Here is a 12,215-nt window from a genome sequence, read left to right on the forward strand (position 1 = left end):
TCAACGTTACCAACACCATTCGCTACCTGAGCACAGGTATAACCACTAAAACCATACAATAATACTTATATTCACACTATTCATACATTCTCTTAACTCAAAATTACATTTTTCTTTTTCTTTTTATAAGAATTTAACATAATTTTAACGTAATTCAAAATTAAACTAAAGCAAAATAGATTAAGCAATATATATATGACCGCAGTAATTCCTCCCTTAAAACTCAATATTTATATGTCAAACATTGAAAAATTGCCAATACAAAATGTAGTGTAAATTCATTCACAATAAAAAAAATAATTTTAATGTAAAAATTAAACTTTTATCATTTTTTAACAAGAACATAATCAAATTACTAGTCATTTTTATTATAGAAAATATTATCATACATTAATCAATATTTATTCTATTCATAATAATACATATTTCAGTAACACATTTTGTTTATTCTGAGATTAAATTTGATCAATTCATAATTTTGACCTTTAACTTTTGATTGTACAATTGATTTTAATATTTACATCTTGATTATTTTTTTGGTATTTTAAATTACATAAGAATTTAATTTTATTAAAATTTTGTAAATTCTAAATTGATAGATAACAAGAAAATTATCATACATTTTATCATTTCTAATACATTCTATTTCCTATCACAACTGAACAATATTTGTATTAACTGTGATAACTTCAATTGATAATTAAAAAACTGTAATTTTACTTTTTTTTTTCAAATTAGAAATTTAAAAAAAAGTTAAGCAAAATGTTTCAATTGTCTGTAATTATTTATGTAATTGTTGCAATTAATATTCTAATTATTAATCATTATTTGAAAACAGTTTTCAGGTTGCGTCAATAGGCAGTTAGGACAGAAACCTTCAACCCGAATCTGAAAATAATTGTCATAACAGCTGAAGTAAACAGGAAATTATATTTAAAATATTCTAAACTAAGAATATTAGAATTATTGGAATACGTTATAAAATCAATAAAACAAATATTTGAAAAAATTAAAAACGAAGATTTTTCTCACAAACATAAAAGAATTTGTCCACCTTTGCAAAAAAAAATTGTAATAATTATTAGAAAAATTATATATATGTCCGATGTTCATAATTTTGATATAATTATTTACTGAGCAACTTTATAATCATACTTATTATTTCTGCATGATTTGTGACTAGGCAATAAATAAATTACGAATTGTCGTTGTGGGATTAAATCTGATTGAGCAATTAATGTGCCAGACGTTCTTCTATATATATTTTTTTTTTGCTGAAAGGATACAAAAATTGTAGCCATATATACATATGAGCTTTTCAGCATGTCCGGCATTTATCTTCGTGCTGCGCCATTAAAATAATTTCCGTCGGGAATGTAATTGTCAATCGTAAAGCGGTCGCATTTACACATAACGTAATTAATCGCATTTATAATTCAATAATCCAACAGTTTACGGCGCTATTCGAAAACACCTGAAGCCCAACCGCGAGTTCAGAAATAATTACACGTTCCGACGGGAAAAAAGCTTGGAAAAAAAAATGTATCTGCGTTTCCTCCCTTAACTGGATGGCGGCATCTCACAAATAATACCTTTTCTTCATTCAACTGCTCAGAATTATGTACGTTCGTATAAACATCAAGTACGTTCGTGCGAACAAACTTATATAGATGTACATAAAAAATGTGATTGCATACACTTATTTGAAGAAAAAAAATCCATTAATGATAAAGAATATATGAATATACGTTTGATTTAATTTACTTTTGTAATTGTCACTTTCTTCTTTGAAGTTTACTTTTATAAATTCTTATTATTAAGTAAAATCATAGTTTGATTGAAACAAAATTAAAATATATACGGAAATATAAACAAAATGTACGTTCGTGCGAACAAGAGTAAACAAAACTTGTTTATACATTTATCTAACAAAAACAATTCGAATAACGTACATATTAAGTAATTTGATAAATAAAATATAAACTTTTGATTTGTATAGAAATTCTTTGGTCGATAACCAAAATTTGAGGCATAAATATAAAAAAATATTAGCAATTTGTTAATAAAATAATCGATTGTAGCTGTTATTAAATGGTCAACAATCATTGAAGGAGACATAATCCAGGGAATAGGATTATCCCATCGTAAATGCGTAATCGTAAATCCTTGTATAGTACATATAAATCTGGTCAGAAGGACCGCTGGTCACTGACCCACCTCCAGTCATCCGAAAGGTGTTAACACCAAAATATCCTTTTTCGTCACAATCCTTTGAACTGTGCTCTTCTTAAACACTTAATTGGTTGAGCAATAAATTCGCTTATTGTTACTTAATGCATCCACAAAATCACAATAAATATATTTATTACAGCTCAGAAATTACATCATAAATGCTGTAATTACAAGAATTTACTAAATGTATTTAATATCACGTTCACAATATATAATATATTATTCGTATATAAACCGCATTACTGTACAAGACGCACTTTGAATTTTGGTGCACAAAAAAAACAGTAATATTAATAATTCTATGTGTATTTAGTGCGTCTTCAATTAGTGCGGATTTATTACAGTTTGGTGTAGTACGAACCGGTGTATTGGATTTTGATAGTAAGGTTTCGATCAGTCCGGATTCAAAATAAATTCTACAAAATTAATTGGTTTTAAATCTTTCCTCGATTAGTACGATTTTAACCGCACTATGCGAGTTATTACTGTATTATAAATACAACATTTACACTATTGTGGTAATAATATTACGTATAGTAATTGTACTTATACCGGATTATTCGTTGTATAGTACGCATTAGGACTATAAGACGCACATGATTAATAATTCTATATGTATTTAGTGCGTCTTCAATTAGTGCGGATTCATTATAGTTCGGTGTAGTACGAACCGGTGTATTGGATTTTGATAGTAAGGCTTCGATCAGTCCGGATTTAAAACAAATTCTACAAAATTAATTGGTTTTAAATCTTTCCTCGATTAGTCCGGTTTTAACCGCACTATGCGAGTTATTTCTGTATTATAAATACGACATTTACACGATTGTGATAATAATATTACGTATAGTAATTGTACTTATACCGGATTATTCGTTGTATAGTACGCATTCGGACTATAAGACGCACATGATTAATAATTCTATATATATTTAGTGCGTCTTCAATTAGTGCGGATTCATTATAGTTTGGTGTAGTACGAACCGGTGTATTGGATTTTGATAGTAAGGTTTCGATCAGTCCGGATTCAAAATAAATTCTACAAAATTAATTTGTTTTAAATCTTTCCTCGATTAGTCCGGTTTTAACCGCACTATGCGAGTTATTGCTGTATTATAAATACGACATTTACACGATTGTGGTAATAATATTACGTATAGTAATTGTATTTATACCGGATTATTCGTTGTATAGTACGCATTCGGACTATAAGACGCACATGATTTTCGAAACTTAAAGTTCAATCAAGTTGTGAATACGTAATGATAATAACAAAAAATATAATATTGTATCAATAATATAACTACAAAACTCTGATATTGTATTTTCAATTTTCATCTGCTCTTGTCCAAGTTGTGTATTTGAAAAAAAAAAAAAAATAAAATCTATTTACAGGGTGTTGAAAAGGAGATAAAGATAAAGGCATTGCTCAACTGGAAGTATAAGCTGTTTGAGAAAATTAACGTTCCTGACATTCAATGGATGTTTTTACCCAAATCCGATTTGACTTCTGGTTTACGTGCAACGACCGGAAAACTGGAGCACCTTTTTACACCCTTGAATAAGCGCGTACCGCTCTGTGTATTGGAAATTGTATAAAACGAAGGGTGGGCCCTTTTCAAAGAAGAAGGATAATATGCGATTTACCAGTTCCATCCTCGAGCGCGATATTATCGCATTATTCGGTTTCCAATTGAAACATTTCAGGATGCTCCGCCCTCGATAACCTCCGGCAAATTCTTACTTTCACCTTAATATCAGCAAATAAATCACCCTTCTTGTATCTTTCTTTAACACCATCACAATCAAACCAAATTTAAACAAGTTTTTTTTCTTACCAGATTCTTGTATTTTTATCAAAATTAAGACAATAGATATAAATACTGAAAAATTAATTTTTAAAATTATAAATGCATAAGTTTCTTACAATATATTTATCAAAATTAAGGGTCGGTAACCTCTTTGAACAAAGAGCCATTTTTTTAAATATATTACGCAGGGAGCCGCACGTAGCGCTATAATCGCAATTTTTGATAGTGAAATGTATATGCAACATAGCCATAGCGAAGTTTATACTAGGAGTCGTAATTTCACATCAAAGGAGCCGCATGCGGCTCCGCTACTAGATTAAATAATGAAATCATTCAAAAAAAACCTTTAAAACTATGATAGAAAATTCTTAAAATGTAAAAGAATCTTTTAAAAAATTAAGACAGGAAAATGTAATTATTAATACACACAATTATTTTCTTAATCTTATATGTAATATTACAAAGATGATCAATTAATCCACCAAATTATTTGCGTCAAATCACATAGATCTTAACGCTCAACTTGTAACAGTTTTTTTTGTCGAAGTTTATGCATCCGCTAATTATATAAATTACGTAATGTCCGATTCACGATTTTTTTTTTTCATAAAATATTTTATTTATTTATTACAAGTGTAACTATAATTACACGTGGTCTTATTAACATAACGTAAAGGTTAAAGTTTACAGCCGTTTATTTAATGGTTCGACCGCGTGCATTACTTTATACATGGCTATAAAGTATTTTTTATGATTAAAACCAAAACAGAATTGCCTGACATTTAGCACACAGTGTACATTCTCCTGCACACGAAAGACCATCTTTTAATTACTGAAATAAACGAATTAAATAACAACGTGTTTCTATTATAATTTTTATTTGAAATAAAAATAAGTTATAAACCATTAATTTCCGATTATTTCTTAATTGTATATAGTTGTTCGTAAATTTAAATATTCAACTTAATTAACAGTCTATTGACAAGTTTTTTTTAATACTCGAACAATTCGGTTCTCGAACTAAAATTTAATATAACTCGGTTTTCGAATATAATTTTTCTTTTAATTACACTTATAAAATACACATTGACGTACAATTACAATATCAAATGAATATTAGCAATATACAATTAAAAAAATTATACTTTTTTTTTCAAATTTATGAAATTCATAAATATTATATTGCTTTTTAATGCACAATAATAAACGTATTTATTACGCTATCACGAAGGGCTATAAATTTAACCCTTCCTGCATATGTAACACCAAATCAATACAATTAACCTATATATTTTTTTTATTAAATGACAACACAATTTTCATGAAGACTTACATTTTTATTTCCCATACTTTATATATAAATTTTAAAATTATTTGGATTTATAATAAAAAAAAATTAATTTTATTAGTAAATTTTTATTATTTATTTTTATATTTGTTATTGTTTTTACGATTTATATTTCATTTACGTTGATAGTTTTAATTATAATAAACAAAATTGAATGATTTTTGTACGTTTAAGAAACTTCAGCATCAGAGAATATCATATTCTTGCATTTCTTAGACACAACTATTGTATATATTCTATAGAATAGTAAGATTTACTTACCTATTTGACACGTGCTCGGCTTTAATGGCTGCAAATATTCTTTGTAACTTGCTCTTTGCCAAAAATTTATGATGCACATGATTAGTGAATAATTGATGTATTTAGCATTTTATGTAACAAGTTTATGGAGAGCTGCTCTCTGCCAAAAGTATATGATGCATATTATTGGTGAATAATCGATCTTTGAAACGCATTATGTAACACGTACCAAGAAATATATATATATATATAACATAATATTACATAATTTTTCTTATACTGTCTTTTAAATTATTTTGTGACCATTAGAAACTTAACCCATTGATTTTTTTTAGTAAATGATTTGAAAATAACAAGTTCCGTTTGGTATATTATAGAATTAAAATGAAAACTAAGAGTAGTCAGAGAGTAATATAACAAGTTATTTCGATGATATTCGGAAAAGCTGTAAAATTTTGTGGACTGTAGTTTTAAGCAGTTGCGATTTGCGTTCTTGGAACTACGTTTAAATAAGTTTATATTATAAATGACAAAGCTGTAGCGAGGCTGTATTCTAATGTTAGGCCTTTTTGAATGATCAATTGTATTTATAGATTTGTAGTGCAGCTTGTAGCAGGAACAGTATTGCATCTGAAGTGGAATGGATGCGCCTGACATGAGCCATGCGACCGTTTCCGGTATAACAGGGAGAGCTACAAAAAAATATATATGTATATATTTGTGCAAGGGGTCGACTTAATTTTAAAACGATTAAACTTTCCTTTCGAAAACCCAGTTGATTTCCTGCAACGACTAATCGTATTAAAAGAGAAAAAAAGGGGTGAATTTTCTTGATGAATTCATTAAGCAAATAAGAAGTATATTTTTTTGTCAAACTTTTGTATATTTTTAATTTTTTCAGATGATAAAATGCATCAGTTTAATAGATATTTAAGAAAAATTTGAGAAAATTAAAAGAAAAAAATATTATTTAGTAAATTTTAATAAAATAAAAAATATTTCATTTATTAATTTGATCTGTTCAATTTAGGTATATAAAGAATAATTTTTTTTTTGTATTTGTATAAACTAACTAACTATACGTCCCGTTTTGAATGGGACCATCCCGTTTTTAAGTAGCCCGTCCCGTTGTCCCCAATCACAGCTTCGGGACATCGAAATGTCCCGTTTTTTTTGGAAAGACTAATTAAAAAAGATTAATTGATTGAAAAATAATTTATTAATTCTAAAAAATACAGAAGCACTAATGTACCCATAAAATGTCTTTTCTCTTATAAAAAAGTTATGGACAAGCGAAAGAAGACAACAGTTCTAAAGCCATGTTTCTTACGAAAGTAAATTTTCAGAAATCGTGCCAAGAATTTCATTCGTATTTAAAATCAACTCCAAATCTACTTAAGAAAATTGGTTCTTCAGTAAAATATAAGACAAAACAAACTATGTTTTTTATTTTAAAAATATTAGTAAATATGCGTTTTTTTTTTTAATTAGTAGATTAGTCCCGCTTTGAGGAAAAAAAGAATCAAAAGATTCAAGTACTTGTAAATATGTTACAAGGTAGATTAAAATACAACCAGTGATGAAGTCACAATTTGGAAAAAATCTATAGAATAGTAATGAACGATCGCTGTTTAATGTCGCGATAAATAGTAAAAGCTATAACTATCTCATGTGACCTTACACATTGTATTTTACAACAACATTTAGATATGAGAAAGCTTTGATTATTTTGTTTTGTGAATCGATTATTTGGCAAATAAATACTATAAACAATTGGTTACATAGTTTTAGAAGATCTCATCTCATTATAGGATGCAATCATGGTAATTGCAATAGTTAATGAAGATCTGACTGGATCGAAATAATACTGTAACCTCAAGTTATTAAATCCAGCATCTCCCATTCAAGGCCCATTAAAAAAAAAGTAGTAGTAGTGAGGAGGGAGTAGAGTAACCCAAGTTTGCGGTCTTAAAACCACCATCAATTTGCACGCACTCAGGTAGATTTCTGATCGATCACCGGTTTGGCCATGACTAATCACTGTTCCGACGTGAAGATGTCACGGTAGACCCGGGTCTAATCGTGCCAACAAATCATTACCAAATTAGTCGCCTCGTAATGCCCCCTTGTAGCTATTTTATTGGGGGGACCCCCAATTTAAAGCCGCTACTACTACTATTGCTTCTGCTGCTACAGCTTTTACAACACCTACCGGTTCCGAACGGTTGCGTAACGGCGCGGCTCGTCTGATGGTCGGAAGGCCGTCGCTACTGCACACTTCTTCCACCTCGTAAAAATTAATCCATTCGGATATTTATTTTTATGCTTTTAATTAATCTTGGTGAGCGAAATGCTGGAACCCGTTCGTACACAACAGTAGCAGTTGCATAAAATGAGACATACATGTTTATTACACTCTTCGTTACGATTAAAACATTCTTCAGTAATTTATATTAGATCCTGTGTGAGAATATATACGGAAAACTTTACTCTTATACTGAAGTAAACAATTGAAGACATTTCTTATCTTCATAATATAAAATACCAATGAGTGTCTGAAATGTTTTCTGACTGAATTGAGTATATCAGCATTTAATTTCTATAAATTATAATGGATCTATTAGAAACTTACTGAAAATTACAAAAAAAAAATATATTTGTCAGAATCTCAATATTTGCTCTTACAACTTTCCATACCTTAATAATATAAAATTCAAGTATATTTTGACGGAATCTCTGTGAGAAACTATACAATATATCAATATTTGCTATTAATGTAGTAAAACTTCTTAACTTTTCATATCTTAATAATATAAAATGCTAGTGAGTATCTATAATGTTTTTTTTGTGCTGAATTTAATATATCATTATTTCATTTCTATAATTTGTATAGAAACTATTAGAAACTTACAGAAAAATTCCAAAAAAAATCGTATATTTTGATGGAATTTCTGTGAGAAACTATACAATATATCAATATTTGCTATTAACCTAGTAAAACTTACTAATTTTTCGTATCTAAAACTAAAATTGATACATATAATACATATAATTTCCATTTTGACTAAAATCATAAAATTTATATCTTTTTCACATGAGTTTGCATCACAATTTTAGTAAATTTACATAGTAAGGATGAACCAATTTCATTTACAATTGCTATCTGTTACATGTTACAATTAATTAAGTACCTAATAGCAATTGTTCTTTAGTTTAATAAAAATGCAGTCATAATATATAATTTTAATCAAATACTAAAAATAGATTCTTTTTTTTGATGATTTAATTAATATTTATGGCTTAGTTAAATGTGATTTTAAACGTAAAATGTGGAATACGTCTTTAATTCCTTATAGAATATAGTTCCCAGAACTTTGATGATCAACCTGTAATTATTTCTTACTAAATAAAATAAATATCTAGAAAAAAATACAATTCCTATATCTTAACAAAATTTGTTTCGATTAATTAGTGAAAATGTTCATGAAAAAAAAACAAAAATTTCAATATGAATATACTAATATAACTTTATTTGTTTTATAATTATGATAAAAACGTTATTATATAATTTGTATGAATTTAGCTACTATCAACCTAAGCGTCCTCTGGAAAGCTCCAACTTAAATAAAGTAGTGATATCTCGCTACTACTGCCATCTATAGTAGTAGTACTGAACTTCAAAGTTGCATGAAGGAAAATGTAGAATACTAGAATCACGCCTTATTACAAATCTGTATGATGTTACATAAAACGGCGTCGACCTTATGCATGTGATCCAATATTTGCATAAACCATGAGCGCTAATTGCGGCTTTCAGCTTATTAAGTGATGACTGTCCTCGATTCGAGCGAATTCAAAAGGGATTTCTAAATTTAAACGAGCGGGCGGGACGCGTTACGTAACCGTTAAACTTGAATAAAATCGATAGATGCGCTTTACATTATGCATGCATTCAAGTATGCATAAATGATTTTTATATGAATTAATGTTTTAATTATGTAAATTAAAATTAATTAGCAAATAGATTATTTTATTATTTCAACTTTATTTCATAAGCCGCATGGAAAGTGCGCTGTCACATCAAAAAAAAAAAGAAACCAGAGGAGCACATCTTCCAGACGGCGATTTTTAAACATAATGGACAAAAAAAGTATATATAAAAAAAAATAATAATAAAGGCGTATCAAAAAAAAATACAAAAAGAAGTTACAATTAAAATATCATCATATGAAGTGGAAGACAACGAAAGCGTCCTTCCATCACTTAAGCTAATAAATAATTTACAGTACACAATCAATAATGTTTCGTTTCATGTTTTTTTTCTTTCTTTCTTCATCTCTTTTCGTTCTCTTGTTCTTTGTTTCAATACTGTTTGAATTGTTTCATTTCTTTCTCTCAGTTCTTTTTTTTTTCTTCATTTTTCTTCAATTTCCCTTTCGTATGGCAATATTTGGTCATTTTTGGAAGTACATTGTTAGTTGATCGGGCAAAAAGACCCACAATATAATATATATGTATATATAAAAAAAGGCATTTGATCCAAGGCACAAAAATGAATAATAGTAGTAGTAGTAGTAATAATAAAGGCACACGTTTCGCGGAATATTTCGTTTACAATGTTTTAAAAACATAATTGATGAAAGATGTAAAGAGGATTAAAACAAAAAAAAAATATATATATAATAATAATTTGTAGAGATCGTCTACATTAAGAGGCCGCAGTCCTTCAAGTTGTTTTTGATGATAACGTCGGTGACAGCGTCGAATACAAATTGGATATTACTTGTGTCGGTGGCGCAGGTGAAGTGCGTGTAGATTTCTTTTTGGTCCTTGCGCTTGTTCAAGTTCTCGAACTTCGCCTTGATGTAGTTCGATGCCTCTGGGAATGTATTGGCGCCCGTGTACTCCGGGAAGCAGATCGTGAGCGGACTCCTGGTGATCTTCTCTTCGAACAAGTCCATTTTGTTCAAAAACAAAATAATCGAAGTGGAAACAAACCATTTACTATTGCAAATCGAGTCGAACAGTTTCATGGATTCCACCATCCTATTCATCTCCTCATCTTCAGCCAGTACTAAGTCATAGCCTACAAACATGAATAGCACACAATTAGTTACTCATTAAGCCTAATCTTTTAAGAGCGCACCAGATAAAGCGACGCAGAATATAATTGCAGTGACCCCTTCGAAGCAGTGTATCCACTTTTTCCTCTCTGATCTTTGACCACCAACATCAAACATTCTGAAACAAACAATAAATTTAATATATCTGCATTTACATGATGTCATTGTCATCTACTTGAAGTTTAATCCTTTGAATGAGAAGTGTGTCTCTACAATGCCAGTTGTCTTAACTCGAGTCCTCAAAACATCTTGCTGGGATGGAATGTAATTTGGCTGGGAAATACGATCTAATGCATTCAAATAGTAGGCTGCTGAGTCATTAAGCTGATATTCTCTAGAACGTGAGAAGCATAGCTGCACACCAGAGTCCTTCCATAGCTTTTTCATCAAGGTGACAACTTCTGGGGTGAGCTCACCCTGTTCAGCTGCTCCAGCATATGTGAAAAATTGTCTAGCCATGTTCTAAAATTAAGAAAAAAAATAATAAATAATTAAGTTATGTATTGTTTTCTTTGTTGTATATTACTGTTCTATTGGAATCAGCAAAGTCAATTTTAAGCTGTCCCATGGCTTGGATGATAGCCATAAGGCTTTGGATTGTGTTGCTATAAACTACAGGCCTATACTGTTCGCACTCCTCATTTGAATATCCAGTTTCATGGATAATTTTCATCTGTTTCACTATGGTGCTTTTGCCTGACTCCCCAGCTCCTAAAATCAAGATCAGATATTTCGCGTGTGAGTAATCGTAAATATTTTGATATTGTTATTGCAATTTAATGACTTATGGTATTGGAATGCCAGACAGCCAATTGTGTACTCCAAGCCTTCAAGTCTCAATGAGAAAGAGTGCATGCATTATGCTATTCATGTCTTGTGGCTGTGGCGTTATTGCAGAGGAATGTGCAATTTTTGCCGCCGCCACCGCAGACGTTCTTCTTGGTCCTCGTTGCCGTTCGTTTCTTAAGCGGCGCCGAAATGTGAGTCACTTACCGAGAAGAAGAAGCTTGACTTCGCTGGCCGCACGTTCTCCATCAGCCCTTAGATCTCTGTCGATCTTCTTGGATCTTTCGGATGCCTCTTTATCACCTGTTGTACTCACAGCACAACCCATGTTTCTGCTAAGCTAGGATCCAAAACACGCACTTTTTCCTCTATTTTTGACACTTGTTGATCTCACAAACACAACGACTCCACCCGCTAGCGTATACATTCGGTTACAAAAGCTTGTATCAACTGGTACCAACACGATGGAACCAAAAGGAGCATTGGTACCTACTGCTCAGGTTGCCGCCAAAACAACTACCATTCAAAAACCATTCCCCACTTAAGATAAAATTCCCACTTCCTACCGGTTTTACAAACAACTCAGGTAAACAGATGTACAATACTCCCCTATATACAATTTTATATACCAGTTGTATAATCAGTTTATGCTACCACATTATTTGAAAACACATTATT

General features: G+C 30.0%; 1 protein-coding gene across 1 annotated transcript; it reads right to left on the reverse strand.

Moving 5' to 3' along the window:
- Window positions 1–9,653: 9,653 nt before the first annotated feature.
- Window positions 9,654–11,995, reverse strand: LOC108565005 (guanine nucleotide-binding protein G(i) subunit alpha). The gene is made up of 5 exons (XM_017924226.1): window positions 11,745–11,995; window positions 11,278–11,462; window positions 10,927–11,213; window positions 10,775–10,869; window positions 9,654–10,714 (listed from the first exon to the last, which is right to left on the reverse strand). Exons 1-5 carry the CDS (start codon window positions 11,863–11,865, stop codon window positions 10,332–10,334), a joined length of 1,071 nt encoding a protein of 356 aa, XP_017779715.1. The 5' UTR covers window positions 11,866–11,995; the 3' UTR covers window positions 9,654–10,331.
- Window positions 11,996–12,215: the final 220 nt, after the last annotated feature.

The sequence above is a fragment of the Nicrophorus vespilloides genome, unplaced genomic scaffold, assembly GCF_001412225.1.
Source record: "Nicrophorus vespilloides isolate i.1.1-1 unplaced genomic scaffold, Nicve_v1.0, whole genome shotgun sequence".
In the NCBI taxonomy this organism is placed as follows: Eukaryota; Metazoa; Arthropoda; class Insecta; order Coleoptera; family Silphidae; genus Nicrophorus; species Nicrophorus vespilloides.

Excerpts from the sequence above, each read along its gene's own strand:
- LOC108565005 (XM_017924226.1), bottom strand. The coding sequence starts at position 11,865 with ATGGGTTGTGCTGTGAGTACAACAGGTGATAAAGAGGCATCCGAAAGA. Across the intron at positions 10,870-10,926 it reads TTCAAAGGATTAAACTTCAA|AATGTTTGATGTTGGTGGTC; the intron begins GTAGATGACAAT and ends TGTTTGTTTCAG. Across the intron at positions 10,715-10,774 it reads ATTCTGCGTCGCTTTATCTG|GCTATGACTTAGTACTGGCT; the intron begins GTGCGCTCTTAA and ends TCATGTTTGTAG.